Source organism: Mesoplodon bidens (assembly GCF_964165515.1).
Source record: "Mesoplodon bidens genome assembly, chromosome: 3".
NCBI lineage: Eukaryota > Metazoa > Chordata > Mammalia > Artiodactyla > Ziphiidae > Mesoplodon > Mesoplodon bidens.
Genome location: NC_138178.1, coordinates 49000250 through 49017548, shown reverse-complemented (window position 1 = coordinate 49017548; position 17299 = coordinate 49000250). Strand labels below are relative to the sequence as shown.

At 38.2% G+C, this 17299-nt stretch overlaps 1 protein-coding gene across 4 annotated transcripts in view; it reads left to right on the top strand.

Annotated features, from left to right (window-relative positions):
• The first annotated feature begins 1835 nt into the window (after positions 1-1835).
• SLTM (SAFB like transcription modulator) overlaps positions 1836-17299 on the top strand; it is a 43818-nt gene continuing 28354 nt past the window's right edge. For 3 of the 4 annotated variants that reach the window (XM_081229364.1, XM_081229362.1, XM_081229361.1), the window contains exons 1-4: positions 1838-2093; positions 3042-3129; positions 13749-13813; positions 16449-16646. In XM_081229364.1, the coding sequence (XP_081085490.1) occupies positions 1932-2093; positions 3042-3129; positions 13749-13813; positions 16449-16646 (513 nt within the window). In that variant the 5' untranslated portion in view covers positions 1838-1931. Of the gene's footprint in view, positions 2094-3041; positions 3130-13748; positions 13814-16448; positions 16647-17299 lie in introns of all 4 variants that reach the window. The other variant, XM_081229363.1, reaches the window with a different exon arrangement.

Genomic DNA, 17299 nt, shown 5'->3' with positions numbered 1-17299 from the left:
TAACCAGTGCACCACCAGGGAAGTCCCCAGAGCAGTTATTTTGTGCAATGTCCTACAATTAGATTTGTCTGATTGTTTTCTCATGATGAGATTTAGGTTAAACATTCTTGGCAATTTGGCAGGTGATGTATCATCCGGTGCATCAGATCAGAAGGTACAGGTCTCCATTGTAAGATAACTCCCTTATTAGATTTTTTTTAAAGACAAAAACTCATTCATTTTACATATAACATTAGCTTTGGGTTAATATAACCCCTCTTTACAAGTGTCCACAGAAGGTGGGAGCAGGGTGGAAAAGATACTGGCGTGAGAACTGAGGTTTAGTGCCAATTTGGTCAGTAATTAATTGTGGGGTCCCTAGGTAAAAATCTTAATATCTTCATCTATTAAAGAGAGAGAGAGATAGAGAGAGAGAGAGAGGAATGAGCCAGAAGATTTCTAAAGATCCTTTGAGTTCTAATATTCTATGACTATGAATCAACTTGTATTAGAGACAGAGGTGGGTTTGGGAGATTCTGCTCCCAATGCAGCGGGCCCGGGTTCCATCCCTGGCCAGGGAACTAGATCCCACATGCATGCCACAAGTAAGAGTTCACATGCCACAACTAAGGAGCTGGTGAGGGGCAACTAAGAGCACCAGTTCGGCCACATACCAGCTATGTGAACACGGACAAGCCATTTAATCTCTCTAAGGCTTGCAGAGATTTACCTCAGAGAATGCAGAAAGATTAAGGGATTATTGCATGTCAAAGTGCATTATAAACCATAAAAAAACTACCTAACTGGTGGGTATTATTTTATAATATCCAGTTTTTCTCTTTTTGCTCTAATTAGTTAATGAGAAAAGCAACCTAAAGTGACAAAGACCTCATCAACTTTAAAACCAGGAAATGCCAGGAAGAGTTGTGTGTCATACTCTATTCATGGAATTTATAGTTTTATTCCATAAATGCTTATGCTTTGATGATTAATAATAGTGCCTAAAGTTACTCACTTGTACAGGTTAGTCCCGCCGAAGAGAATTGTCATTGTTCTTGGAATCCTAAATTTTGAGGGAGACAAAACAGTGAACACAGCGTTTGAGAACGGTAATGAGTACTTACAAACTAAATTCCTTATTCAGTAATCAATTTTGTGTTGAGCCATCAGGACCCCCGGAGAGGATGGAAAACTGAGGCCAGTGCAGAAGGGAAGTTGTCCTGCTTTTTCAGTGAGATGGGCAGCCCTAGAATAGACTAATTCTCTTGAGCAAAGGCATGTTTTCCCGAGACAGCTAGTGGGACTTGTCACACAGGCCAGCCCTATTATATTCTTATAACCCTTTATACTCTTTATATTAACCGCCCCAGAGTTTCTTTCCGGCCTTCGAACGGAACTCGGCGAACCTAGTTAGTTCGTGCACAGTGGCCACATTTTTTCGATTATTCAGCAGAACCGATAAAGTATTTCCCTGGAAGAGCTTTAGGGCGCGCACACCTCCCTTGGTTTGTGTTGAGTGACGCGCGCACTATCTATGCCGAGAGTGCCAGCGCACTGCTGTTGCTCAAGACTCGAGACACTTCCAGAAAATGGCTAACGAAGCCGTGGGGAACCGCGGCACGGCGGACTTTGGTGCGGTTGAACGCGCCTGACCTCCCAGTCCACGCAAGGGTGTGTGTGGGGCGTCGCACCGCCCAGGTGGCAGCGGCCGTCTCCGCAGCGCGCGCTGGGCGCCATCCCCCGCCTCCCGCCAGTGCGCACGCGCGCCCCTCATCCGGGTGCTGGTTGAGGCTGCAGGTTGCGCCGGGGTGGCGGACAGGGGGCGGGGCTAGTGGCTCATTGTGCGCAGCGCTGTGCGGCGCCGGCGGCCGGCGAGGCCTGAGTTGAAGTTGGAGCTGCTGCCGCCGCCCTGCAGATCACTTGCTGCCTAGGCAGCGCGCTGTTCTTCTAAAATGGCTGCCGCTACCGGTGCTGTGGCAGCCTCGGCCGCCTCAGGTCAGGCGGAAGGTAAAAAGATCACCGATCTGCGGGTCATCGATCTCAAGTCCGAGCTGAAACGGCGGAACCTGGACATCACCGGAGTCAAGACTGTGCTCGTTTCCCGACTCAAGCAGGTGAGGCCCGGCTAGGTCCGGGAAGGCGAGCTTAGGCCGCGCCTCGGAGCCCCCACTTCCGCCGCAGCCCCCGTCCGCTCGCAGCCGCCGGGGCCCGCGGGGCTGCGAGGTGGGGAGGTCCCGGGCGGCGCCCGCGCGCGCGGGAGGCAAGGACCCTCTCGCGGCGCCCCCGCCCCCGCGCTCCGGGCCGGGCCTGCGAGGGGCCCGCGAGCCGCCCGGGACCGGCCGCCGCAGCCCAGCGCACCCCTGCCTCCCCCAGGACGTCCCTGCCAGGCTGCGGCCGGCCGGCGCGGCCTCCCAAGGGCGATCGTGGAGACCCGGGAGGCGCTCGGTCCCCAGCCTTTAGCGATGGTGAGCGCGTGCATTTCTTGGCCTCGTAGGGACTGGTTACTTTGGTGACTTCTGCGAAGTTACCGTGTAATTGTGTCCAACCGTTTCCTCCCCCAATTGGGGGGTAATTGGTAGTGGGAGTTGATGGGTGGGTAAGAGAAAGGGTTTGTTTTCCGCTGGGTTTTCAGTTTTGCATTAGCGCAATAATCTTCTTTTTCTTCCCTGATTATCTTTCTGGTTTGAGTGAGCGTTGGAATTGTAGAGGAGAAATAAGTTTGTACTATAGAAATTAGGAAAGCTCATTTTAGTTCTTTACTTTCGTAGCTAGCAACTTCTATGCAATCGAGAATATTTAGACTTTTGTTCAGTATGATAATATGTGTTAGTTAATTTTCTTGACTGGGTAATATGTAAAACTCCATGTGATTTTGATACCTAATGATATTTCCTCCTGAAAGTTTCTCACTCTTGTAGTTTAATTGCTCCTTTGTGAAGTTGGTTTATGAAATGACTGGCAATTCTAATGTCTTGAGGCTTGAGGTTTGCTAATTTTTTTTTCGTTTTTTAAAATAAGTTTAGATAGACTGTGTAGCATATTAACTTCTCTTTCTAATGTAGGCTATTGAAGAGGAAGGAGGCGATCCAGATAATATTGAATTAACTGTTTCAACTGATACTCCAAACAAGAAACCAACCAAAGGCAAAGGTTGTTACGAGTTATAAACATATTTTAAAATATATTTTGGTTATATAACTTGCCTCTGCTCTTGTGCCACTTGCCCTGTTTATATAGTGCTACTCTTTGCTATTTCCCTCTGGCACTCTGCCTTGTTGGGTCAAGGAAGAAAAGTTACTGTTGCCAAGCTTTGGGTGACTAGTAGCCCTTAAGATTTGGCTGAAGCTGACCTGAAAGTGAGACCAGTTCTTTCTTGCTTCTGAAAAAATTACAAAGTCAAGTTTCATAATATTTCTTCCTTCATAGTGTGAAGACCTGAAGAATAAAATACGGTTTAATACATGTCTACCTTGCCCCACAATTGGCAGAGTATTGATGGAATTCCTACCAAATCTTTCACCTTGGCTCCTTGCTGTTTTCTCTAGTATATTAAAATTTTATAACCTTTGTGTTTAGTATTTTGTTTGATTTGGTGAATTTAATTTGCATTTATGCCATTAAACATTCTAATTTTCAGTGAAATTCAAAAAGACCTTACCAATCATACTAACAAGGTAGGGAAAAAAAATCCATGACTAATTAGCTTAAAAATAAAAAGTTTTAAGTTATAGGGATATGTTAATGATTTCGATTTTATAACTTTTAAAGTAGGCCAGAATATATTTCTAGGATATGGTGATTTAATGAATAGGTAGAGGTTGTTTTAAATTAATATTTTAACAATATAAATGGGACTTAGATATATTTAAAAGGTTCTGGTAAGTGAAATACTTACTTGAATAATTACGGATTTTTCCCTCGGTCCTATAAGGACAGTGTCAGAGGGTGGGCATGATGTGGGTATCTGGATCCTGGTACCTACATACAAGTTCCATGCAGCTGCAGCATTTTAAAAACGTAACACTCTTTACTGCTTTAAGTGATCCTAAATGCTACTCTCTGCTGTAGACCAGATTGATTGAACTAGAGTAAAATGGTTGAATGGATTAACCTTGAAAAGAAGGAAATAGTCAAGTTTGATCTTAAGCAATCTGCATGAGTATTGGGACCAGGCACATCTTGATGCCATCTCACTGAGAGTTTTTGTAGGTTTGCAAGAGTGCCCTATTTGTGCCAAAGGAAATTGAAAGGGGCAAAGAAGCATTTTCTGGATGGGATGGGAATGGCAGAGGTAGAAATGGTGTTTAGAGGAGTAACAAAGTTATCTTGAAGATCTGTGGCTTTTAATGTAATTCTTAACTCAGTGTATCACTTTGAGCGATACATTTCCCTGTGTTAGAGAAGCTTGTGTTGAGAAGCCTCTGCTGACAAACTCAGAGGCACTTTCAAAATGAGGAAGCATAAAAAATTCAGAAATAAGTACATCAGGAGTTAACCATGTTTCTTATTGTGATTTCTTATAATGATTTTGATTCATGTCATTTATTTAGCATATTGTGGTAGTTTGATAGATGTTATGTATTAATCATAGTCCCAAATTATTTAAGCTGATTACTGATTTTAGCATGTAAAGTAAATCTCATGTGATTTATTCATTCTCACCTACTTTTAATTTAACTGTGTATCACTTTCTTTTTTAGTCATTAGGAACTTCACTCATCCTACCTTTAGCAATAAATTCAGCAATATACCATTTTAAGAAGTTTTTCAGTATACATATATATGTGTATGTATGTATGTGTGTGTGTATATATATATATATAATAAGTATGTTAATTTTTTCCTCTTATATGGATTATAAGGATACTTGAAATTTAATTTTTCCATAACTCTGATGTTAAGGTATCTTGTAGTATTTAGTCAGGAGTTGTAACATTAATTGTCTGCAACACACTACAACTGAGTACTTCATGACATGTGTGATAAATAGCTCTTGTCTCCTTGAGTTCCATTTATCATTGTTCTGAAAATCCTGTGAATGAGAAAGAACATAATGTAAATCCCAAACTAAGAACCTAGTTTGAATTAATTTAGTTAAGATGCTTATAAGTAAGATTATTTTAAATTTTAAATTAAGTTTAAAAATAATTTTTAGACATCAAATTTGAATAGGGAAACTTAAAAATATTAATAACAGATTTTTAAAACTAAGGATTCAAGAAATTAAATAATATTGTAATATGATGTTCTTTTTGTCACATCTTATTTCACTTAGCAGTATCTATCTTGAAAGTAATTGCATCTTGGTCATACTACTTTTCCTTCAAGGGGTATACTTCCTTTTTATAAAATTGGAAAATTTACTAGACCATCTGTAATGGTCTCTTAATTCTGAAATTTAATAATTATATGTAGCTAGGAGCCAGAAGAAACATTCTTTTTTTAGCTAAAATAGATATATAAGGAAGGAACAGGAAAACTCATAGGTCCTCAGTCAGTATGGATATCTTTAGCTGGGAATACTAGAAAAGGATAAGAATAAAGAAAGGGATTACTTAGAGGCAGTCATGTAGACAACAGCAAGACACCACATTTAATAGCTTGTTAGGCAAAATAAATAATTCTTATGATGATGTGACTTAATGTAGCAATAAAATTAAATGATGTTGAATGATAAGGCAAGAGAAGCTTCATGGGTCTTGAAAAGTTACTTAGGTGAAATATTAAGTTCGTTCTCTTATAAGTGCAGGGTCACTATTTCTCAAACAATTTTTTTGTGTTAAAATGATTATGTTTTGACAGATTAGAGGAAGAGGAATCTGCATTCTTAAGTATATTGTAGAATATTTTAAAAAATGCTGTTATTACAAGCACAAACTCACAAACTTGTAGCAAATGTTGATAATGTTATAGCGGGTCCTAATATTTATGGTTAACATATTTGTAAAATCTATTTGCATAGAGTTAGTGGGGTGAAATTTTAAGCTTAGATTGGTTCTCACTTCTGAGTCTTTTCACATTCTCTTTGCTATGAAATTTTTAATAAGTAACCTAGAAGAGCGCTTCACCAGTAAGAGTTACTGTCATTATTTGGGTGTGTTAAGAAAGCGGTTAAACAGGTAGAGCTAACTCCTCATTAGCTTCTTTTAGAGATGATAGATGTAAACTTTCTTTCGGTTCACCTGTAAACAGCATATCATTCTTTTGGATATTCAACCTTTCGAGTCGCCTCTAAACTTCAGCAAAAGTTACTTTAAGTAGTTAATCAGTGCAATATTCAGAAGTATATGTAATCAGTACTTAACGAATTGAAACTCACTTACAATACTTGCAGGTTTAAAAAAGATTCAAACTGCTATATAAAATCTGTTTTGTTCCCACTATAGAAACAAGTATATTTTGGGGTTATAGGTTTACCCAAACATAATGCCTGATTATGTGTGGAAAGTACCACACTCAGTATAATTAATTACATGTTTACTGTGTAAAGCTTTCTAAAATTTGTATGCCAAATAAGCATATAGTAATCAACCACATAAAATGAATTTCATATAATTTAGTATCAGTGTACTGTAATGCTTGCTTTTTTTAAAAACTGTTGTGTGTTTGGATGTTAAGGAAACTTTAATCAAAACTGTGGCATTGAGAAGCATTTTGGGAACAAAATTGTCATAAATATTTTTTGGGTACCCACTGGGCTAAAAGCTTTGTGGGGTGAGGACATAGTCTTTTATATACATTAATCTCTGTAATGCCTAGCATATTGCTTGGCACATAACAGGTTTGTTGAATGAATACTGAGGGCCATATGATGACTTTCTTAACAACTGCTTTTAAAAATACTTCTTTTGGTGCTTATTTTAATTGTATATTTCTTTGTAGGCAGCAGTCTATCAGAGATTAATAGTCTTTACTATTTTCCAAACAGTTTTTCTTTTTAAGGTGCTTTTCTCAACAGCACTAGTAGCTTCTCCTTAAACACTGATTGTGAAATGTACTTACTTTTAGAGTATGTGAATCATGGCGCTCGCCTTTTATCCCTCACCAAGTTATTGCTGTGTTGGAAAGCCTCGTAACTTTTGCTGGAATATTGTCCAACCTCAGAAGTTGTGTATGTCATTTTCATTTCACAAAATCAGGCCCTTTTACCTCAGCCATTAAAACCTGCATTTGACTTATGCAGTTGTATATGGTGGATTATGTTTATCATCAAAGCACTTTTGTACTTTTTTCAGCTATTTTATTGTGTCAAAGATGATGTGTGTCAAGGATCCTGGTGGGGAGATAGATAAAATTTTCTAGTACTTTATGACAGTGTCTTTCTCCCATGTCATTCATCTCCTAGGCATTTTGAATTAAGGACAGAAGACTTCAGACTTTTTCTTCTCTTTCATGAACTCATGTAAAATAAAGTGAGAATTGTCCAGGAATTAGAGGAAAAACCAGTCATTATTATCAGTTGGTGGCATCAGAAATGACTTTAATGAAGAGACTGAACAATGGCTTAGGATTTAAGGCTGAAATTTGCTGATTTATTTAATCAACTATAAGTTAGTTCTCACACATTACAATAAAAGGGCCTCGGTGTGGTGCAATTCCGGGAGTTAACCATTCACACCATAAACTCCACAGCCCGAGTTAGCCTTATGTGGCAGTTCTGGTAACCTGGAATAGTAGTTTGTATTATGGCTTTACAGAATTGTTTTCCAGATTATAAAAGTGAAATGTTTTCATTTTAAAAATTAGATGATCCAGTGCTCGCTTTGGCAGCACATATACTAAAAATTAGATAATCCAGAAAAGTACAAAAAAGTGAGAATTGCCCGTAATTCCACCACTCGGATTTTATCACAGATAACATGATCTAAGGTATATATGTACATGTGCATGTACTCATAGGAGGTTTATGTTTAAGGATTTTTTTTTTTTTAACCTTGTCGAGAATTAATACCGGTTCATGCCTACTCAAGGTGTTTTGTTGAAGGTGGGTAGAATTTAAATTTTTTCTAATCTGGAGAATCTGAAAACGGTAACCTTTTATGTTCTTCTCACTCCAACTTCTTCATTTATGCTCAGACTGCTCTACATTAGAGTCATTTGAGTTTTTAAAAATACAGATACCAGGCTTCTGCCCCCCAGAGAGTTGGTTTTGGTTACTCTGTTGGGGGCCCAGGAATCAGTCTTTTCTAAAAGTTCGCCAGGTGATTCTCATGCAGCTAGGGTTAAGAACCACTGGCTGCTCTAGATTACAGCTTAAAACTTAGCATCATTTTCATTCATCTCTTTCTGCCTGTCAGTTTGCAATTAGTTCTCTGTTACAGTTTTCAAAACACTTTCACATTGCTTTATTTGATGCTCACAATAATGCTGAGTTAAACAGTGCTGTTTTCTTTTTATTGATAGGATAGAAAAGTAATCCGTTAAGAACTCAGTTACATTCTTGCTGCCTTTTAAAATCTTGTGCAAATGCTCACAAGTGTGTGTGGATGTTCAGTTTGGTTGTCTTTAGATGACACAGTTAAGAGATTTTTAAAAAATATACGTTTGGTGTTTTCCAGATTTATTTTATTATAATGAGTATGAATTATCTTTATGGTAGATTTTTAAAAAATAATAAAATGACCTATTGGATGACTGCTATGTTTGAGACAGTGTGCAAGGCCTTTTAGAAAACTGATTTCATTAGTGAAATACCATTTTAATAGAAGAGAGACTAAAACACATATGCAAATGGTTAACACAAGGCATAGTATGTGATTATTTTAAGATTTCATACAGTTGAGGACAGGTTGTTGCTGGAAACATCAGTGTTGTTCAGTTTGGCCTGGTCTCTGAGTCTTCCCCCCTCTTATCCAACAGAAATTTTATGACTGAACATTTTCTACGTTTCATAGCTTCTATAAATGTTTAGGGGAAAAGTTACTCAGCCACAAAATTTTTTTGGCAAAATTACTTTAAAATCTACTTGTTAAGTGAATTTTTTGTTTCATTTTGTTTCTGGAGGTATTTCTGAACTTGAAAAGGAAAATTACCAAACCTTGTAAGGACCAGTTTGCCTTTGAAGGAGAAAACCAAATTGCCATCCAAAATTCTTTATTGTTAATTCTGAAATACAAACATTCTGAAAATGAAGTTTTTTCTTAAGTTTGGTGACAAAAGTGAGGCTACTTATAGTCTTGATTTATCCTAATTGATGTTAATATTCATATATTTCATTGCACAAGTGTTTCCGTGATTGATTGAGAGAAACTGTTCCAGAAGCCACTGGAAGGTTTAAATTAACAAATGGTATATACACTATTGTACTCTCTTAAAATCTGACAGTTCTGAAACATGTCTGGCCCCAGTGGTTTCACTGAGGATTTGTGGACCCATACAAACAATGTTGCATAATTAAGGAGGTATTCTAGTGTCGTCTTCCTTTGGTGTATACATTTTTACGTGACCATTTTACTTTTGACCCTAAAATCATTGCAGTGAAATTTCAAAATAACTATATGTTACTACTATGATAGTTTGAGATGTGATAAGTAATTTTGCTTCTATTTTTTATTTTGCTATTCAGACTATCTTTACTACTCAATTTATTTTCTAGTTTTGTTCCTCAGAGCATTAAAGTTAGGCTTCCAACTACATTGCACTTTCAGTTAGCTTCCTCGTCCTGGTGGTGCTACTTTGCTTTGGACCAGTTCCCATTTCTGTGGTATATGCCAGATTCCCTGAAGGACAAAAGATTCATTTATTAGTTTGTTGTAGGAGCTTTCATAGCACAGGCTTAAATGGGATATGGGGTATAAACGATTACTGACTGTACAAAAATGTGCCTAAGCTGGTGGTGCTTGTTGAATTAAGTGGGATTTGATTTTTCTTTTAAGTTATTTCTTATCTGTGACATCATAAAAGTTAGGAATCTGTCGATGTACTTTGTAACATCATTAAAGTTGGAGTTTACAGTCCTTACTGACAGGATGGGGTTGCACATGATGCTAGTTTGACTGGCGTGTCACGTCTTACCTTTGTTCCAGTGAGGGCTGATAGAAATTCTGACTAGAAATCCAGACCTTGTTTACTGCTAGCATCCAACCTAGAACCTACACCATTATCAGTCAGGATATATATAATGCTTGAGTATCTACTTATTATATAGCATTGTACTAGGTTCTGGGCTGGATGATGAACATCATAGCTTTTTTTTTTTTTTTTTTGCGGTATGCAGGCCTCTCACTGCTGTGGCCTCTCCCACTGCGGAGCACAGGCTCCGGACGCGCAGGCTCAGCGACCATGGCTCACGGGCCCAGCCGCTCCGCGGCATGTGGGATCTTCCCAGACCGGGGCACGAGCCCGTGTCCCATGCATCGGCAGGCGGACTCTCAACCACTGCACCACCAGGGAAGCCCAGAGGGGTGATACTTTTTTCATAAAGGAAGAAATTACAGTATAGCTTCTAATTCATCATGTGTAAACAAATGCAGAGTTACAGATCATGAGAGGAGTCAAAAACTAGTGTGTGAAATGTCAGTTTTCTTAAATATTATGTACCTATCAGGTTATTACTAAAGTTTCATCACTGTATGTTTGAAAATCTCCTCCTTGTGGTTTTTATGTTTACAGGCTTATGACACATTGTGTCCAGTACTTTCATGTGATACAGCTGTTAAAAACAATAAGGGATATAGCAAACTTGGACCTTTTTGTGTACCTCTGCCTCTTGTTGCCTGTTTGTCATGGGGCAAGTTACGTAATCTCTGTGACTCTCACATTTTAAAATTTTATGGATGTGGCTTGTGGAGCCTGTGTTCATGCTAAAAGAGATAACATTTTTAACAACTGGCACATTGTAGCTACTTGAACATCAATGGTTTTGTGGTTTTTGAGGAGTGGGAATAGGCCTGGGATTAAACTGAAGCACTACCCTTACTAACTTTGTAATCGGATTAACTTTTCAGCATTAGTTTCCTGTTTTGTAAAATGGGGCTAGTTAAGAGGATAAAATAAATGCATTAATACATATGAAGCATTTATCCTAGTGTCTGCACTGTGGAAGCTGCTTAAGCAGTGGTAGTGACTGCTGTTGTTGTTTTGGTTGATGTAGTGTAATTTGGTTTTCCTTTAAGTAAACTAAGGCAAGTGAAACTCACTATGCAGTGTGCATAGTATATGTAGCTTGTCATTATGCTGAGGGCTGCCATTTCAAAGATGGTATCTTTAAATTGAGTTAATTAACCACTTCTTACTAGAATAATGTCTTTTAAGTAGGTCATAGTAAGATGAAGTGGAAAGAATTTAAGACTGGAAATGAGAAGCCTTGGCTTCCAGTTCTGACAATGCCATTTACTAGGTTTGGGCAAGCTGTGTAACCTCGGGTTCATTTTCTCTTTTGTAAAATTGTGATTCCGGCCCTATGTACCATGGGGTGCTAGGAAAAATCAGTTGACCTTTTTTTGTTTAAGTGCTTTGCAGGACTTCCCTGGTGGCGCAGTGGTTAAGAATCCGCCTGCCAATGCAGGGGACACGCGTTTGAGCCCTGGTCTGGGAAGATCCCCCATACTGCAGAGCAGCTAAGCCCGTGCACCACAACTGCTGAGCCTGTGCTCTAGAGCATGTGAGCCACAACTACTGAAGCCTGCACGCCTAGAGCCCGTGCTCCGCAACAAGAGAAGCCACTGCAGTGAGAAGCCCGCGCACTGCAACGAAGAGTAGCCCCCGCTCGCCACAACTAGAGAAAGCCAGTGCACAGCTACGAAGACCCAATGCAGCCAAAAATAAAATATAATAAAATAAATTTTAAAAAAGCGCTTTGCAAATTGTAAAGCATTTTATATTTGTAAAGAGTAAATAGTATTTGCAAATGATCTGAAGGAGTTCACCCAAAAGCTCTACTCTATAGATTATTTGGTGGTGTGTGTGTGTTGGGGGGTGGAATCCTATAGTTTTATTTTATTTATTTAATTTAGTTTTGGCTGCGTTGGGTCTTAGTTGCGGCACGTGGGATCTTCGTTGAGCCCTGTGGGATCTTCGTTGTGGTGCGTGGGCTTCAGGGCCATGGGGTCTGTAGTTGTGGCGCATGGGCTCTGTAGTTTGTGACACGTGGGCTCTAGTTGAGGTGCGCCAGCTCAGTAGTTGTGGCGTGCCAGCTCAGTAGTTGTGGCATGTGGGCTTAGTTGCCCCGTGGTGTGTGGGGTCTTACTTCCCTGACCAGGGATCGAACCCTCGTCCCCTGCATTAGAAGGCAGATTCTTTACCACTGGACCACTAGGAAGTCCCAGTCCTGTAGTTTTAAAAAGCTTATTTCTTCTCAAAGGTAGCATCTTTAAAGTTTTTATATTATGGAACTTTCTCTAAACGTGATAAAACAATTTAGTGAGCTCTTTCTCACCTGATACTGTTTTCTTTTGTAAGGAAGGAACAGCTCTCTTGTTGCCCTTACAGTAACTTCTAACTTGTATTTTCTGTAAAATACAAATGCCACTAAGCTCCACATTTTGTTTCTGTTTTGATTCACACAAGCCCTCAGGGACATGAAGACCTCTTTTAACCTCAGTGGATAGAAGAAAACTCTTTACTCTTAATCTTTTCACATATTTGGAAAGGACCAGTATCTTGTTTCACTTTTTATCTCTCATTCATGGAAAGGATTTCAAATTGGGAGTAGATGGAAGATAGGAGCTGGTGAGGAGACATGGGAAAAGGAGGCATCCTAACTTTTTTTTACAGTTACCTCACAACTAAACCCTCTACTCTGGGGGTCCTGGGGGTCATGGAAGCTTGAGACATGGCAGCTCCTGTTTTACGCAAAGGAAAGGTTGATTAGTTAGCCTCAGGAAAGAACATTCATTAACATCTGAAAATCAATAAAAATTTAATAGTAAAATTTTAGCCGCTGTGGTTTTTTTTTTTACAGCATTTCTGGTACATTATGGGCTAGGTAATTAGTAGATTTTTGTGGACTAGCTTGAAAACACAAACTTTTAGCTTTGGCTCTGTGGAAAACTTTTTTTTTTCTGATGTGGAAGGCATTTTTAAAATTCCAACCACCAGTTTGCAAAGTTTTGAAGGTGAGGGTTGGGTCAGGGAGGCCTGTAGTCTATCTAGAAGCTCTTAACAGTTTTTGGTCTGAAGTAATTTCTACTTGCCTTTAATCAGTTAAATCAGTCATTAAGTTAAGCGCCCAGCGCTATTTATATTTAGGCCTTTGGAGAAACACAAAATAAGCATAAAAGCAGTCACTGCACTTAAGGTATTTTTTTAAATGGTGAAGCAAGATGTACTTGAGAGTACAAGGCAATATATAATCAGCTGATGGATTGTGAGGTGTCAAGTGTGAGAATTTTATTTTAGAGAAAGCTTGTTGACAAGGAGAACTTAGGAAGGCTTTATGGGGGATATGAGTCTTGAATTTAGCTATCAGATGTCTGGTTACGTATACAAATAGAGAACTGTTGAAAGGTGCTGCTACTTCTGGGAGAATTGGAGGTAGAGAATTTGAGTGGTGTAAAAAATGTATCTCATGTCAAGTCGGTTAAGATGATGGGTTCATATGTAGGATTAATTGTACAGTTTATTTTAGTGAAATGAAACAGCATGACATTGATAATAAAGCTTTTTTTTGTTTGGGACAGCTGTGGCCAGGTGGTTTATAGGCAGTTGGCATTAGCTTTGTCAGGTGATTTGGGAGTGGAGAGTGGTACCTCGGGGTAAACTTCTCTGAATGTTTTTTGCTTTTAAAGTAATAAAATATTGGTTGTTAGCCCATTTTCCTTCTTTCGCAGGTAAAAAACAGGAAGCAGATGAGTTGAGTGGAGATGCTTCTGTGGAAGATGATGCTTTTGTCAAGGTAAAGTGTTAATTACACAGGTTAAGATGTTTATTTTGAGCCTAACATTTTGCATGATGAATTCATGCATTTTACTTGAACAGTAGACACTGAAATATGTAGGTAAAATAACGATAGAGACTTATGTAATATTGTCAATCTTATTCTCATAGTTGAGAAATATAATAAATAACTTTATCTTTAGTTAAATGAGACAAAGCAAAAAATGTTTGTCTGAGCCTTTAAGTAGAAATCTGAGACATAGGGGCCAGAGGAACAGCTATAGGACAATTGTTATCTTAGTTCCTGGACAGGGTACTGCCCATCGCATTAGCTTTCGTATATAACAAACAGAACTTAGAATAATGTAGTCCCTAAAATGGAGGAAGTTGCTGATCTGTTGCTACTTGGTGAAGATCAGATTAAGAAATTTGTTTCGCCCCTTAAAGATAAGCCAGGTCTTTATTGGCTAAAAAAGAATGTATTTTCAAACTGACCAACCAGAAGTATGAAGTATTTTAATTTTAATTGAGGTTGTGGCAGTTCTATATACTGTTATTTTTAATCAGCATTAGATTTTTGTTTGTTTTCATTTTAATGAAGTGTGATCTGCTATTTACTGATCATTAGGTCTTAGGTAGTGGAGCATTTGCAGGAATTATTTAATGAGCATAGTTCCTCTTAAATTATGTACATGTACACCCCATGTATTTCCGTTTTCTGTGTACAGTTAGGCCATATTGCCGTAACATCTTGGGATGTCTGTGTGCTCCACCATGAAGCCAGCTCATGTCCATTTACCCATCCATCTCTCCTACAGTCTAGCTCTCTACCCTCCCTACGTTATACACACACAAGCCACACAGCACCATGCGTCTCAATGCTTTGTATCTTGCACTTTGAGGGCAGGCACAGAGAGAAAGAGATGTTTGGTTGAGGAGTTAGCCCTGCAGTCAGATGGTTTAGGAAATGTTTGCTCAGGGATCCATTAAAATTGATGATTGCATGTCTGTAACCCGCTTTCGTTGGAGCATTTAAGAACTCTTCAGTCTTTGTATTCTTTTATCCTTGTGGTATATCTTCCATTAGGTTGTTCGTTTGCTCTTATTTTCTCTAGTTATCTTCACTAGTGAGTGCATGATTAACCAAAATTATACATAAGCTGGAAAAGTATTGTGACTTAGTAAAAACCCTTTTAGTTTTCACATTTCTAACTTCCTTTCAGCTCTTCAATTCATAAAAATGTTTCAGTCGTTTGAAACATTATGAGATGTAATATTGCTGTCTCTTATATGTACTGCAAAGGATGCCTTTGTGTAATTATTAAATGAACCTGGTCTCATAATGTCTCGAAGAACAAAAGAGCTTTTAAAAAATCCTATTTAAATATATCTTCACCCTCTTTATATTTCTTTTTCCCTTTGGAAGTATCTGCATATGTGATGAATTTGATAGAAATTAAGTGAATATGCTTTCCCTGTTTCTCAGAGTTGGTAATTTTGGAATTTATACAGTAGTGGTGGGTAAATGTCACCTACTGCTTAGATATATGAATACTATAGGAATTACTTCTACTTATAGGTGAGGAGAATGGTCAAAGTTGGCACTTCAGAGTAGATGAAGTTCCCTCAGTGACTTCCCTTGTGATTTTCTTTTGTTTTGCACCTATTCTTCTACCATCATATAACCAACCACCTACTCCATTTTCAATCCCCTACGTTCCTCCACCCATAGGTAGTGAAGCTGGTTAAACCTCTGTCCCAGAGACACCCTGCTCCCCAAGCACTTCATATTCCAGAACAATCGTATTTCTTCTCGGTGCCCACCAGAAATTTCTATTCACTCATTGCAGTTCAGCTATGAATGATTAATAGTTATACCCCTGCACTTTTCCCCTTTTAACCCAGGAACTTTTTGTTAAATCTGCTAGATGTACCATGAGAATAGGAAAGGAGGAAGGAATGTTCATTGCTTTCAACCCTTTCTCTGCAGCTAATCAAAGAGGGAACTAGGCAGATTGCTGCTTTTCTTTGTTTCTACTGAGGTACCCTTGTATCCTTAAACTCTGAAGGGCAAACATATTCTTTCACAGAGGCAATCCCAACCTATGTTCCCCTGCTTAATCGGCTTTGTGGCATAGTGGTAGATTTCAAAGCTAATACATTTAGATTAATTATTTGCATATTTTCTAAGAATAGACATTGGTGTAACAGTTGGGATTCCTTATTATTAATTGGAAATAAACTTTATATTATCGTATGTAAGATTTCCGTGGTCTTTGAAGTTAAATCAAACTGTGACATGTGGAGAAAAGAAGTCATTTCTTTGAAGCCATGTCTTTAAGGACAGCTCGTACAAGTATGTGATTTGGTAAATATTAAACAACTGGAACTTGAGAGCAATCCAGTTAGTATGTATGTATTTCAGTGTAAGAGATTTGGGAACTCAGATGCATAGTTTAATGACCTTGGTATTAGACTCCCTCTATTTTTAAGGACACAGTGTGTCCTATAAAATGATTGAACTTTGACTTTGGAAATAATGTCAAAATATGATAAAAGTGAAAATGTTTAGAGATGTAAATTACCAAAAAGGTTTGGTGGATAGCCTATAGTACTTTGCCTCGAGTTGTACCAAATTTTCTTACCATTAAAAGGACTGTGAATTGGAACATCAAGAGGCACATGAACAAGATGGAAATGACGAACTAAAGGACTCTGAAGAATTTGGTGAAAATGAAGAAGAAAATGTGCATTCCAAGGAGTTACTTTCTGCAGAAGAGAACAAGAGAGCTCATGAATTAATAGAGGCAGAAGCAATAGAAGATATAGAAAAAGAGGACATCGAAAGTCAGGTCTTTAGCCAGTTTTTTTTAAAACGTGACACAGTTAAATTAAGTACTAAATAATAAAAAAGTATTTTTCTAGTTCAATGTGAAAGTCGCAGAACTTTCAAAAAATATATTTTTAAAGTTATTTATAAATCACCCAGACTCCTACCATCTAAGATGACCCTTTTATTTTTGCTTATTATCTTCCACATATGTATATATTTTTACCTAGTAGTTATCATGCCATAAGTTGCTATTCTATATAATATTTTCACATAACATATCATAATGACTTCATAATTCTTGTGTTACACCACAACTTATTAGACTGTTTTCTATGTATCTAATAGCTACTCCTTTAATTTGGGATATTTAACTTTTAAGTTGTTTACTACCCCGCTATGAATGAGTGTACCAATCTAACTCTGACCTTGCTAACATTATCAGGTGGTAGTTTTAGTTTCTTTTGTTTTTACTACTTTAGTAGATATAAAAGACTAATTTGCATTTATTTGGTTATTATCAAGTGTGGGGGAATTACTTGTGAAGGTTTAACTTAAAAGCATATAATTTTTAAGTCTTTTCTTTGAATGAAATAGATCATTTGTCCTGCTTTGAAGTATGTTAGTACATCTTAAGAAAATCAAGGGATTAGGGGGTCAGTATTCATGCTTAGA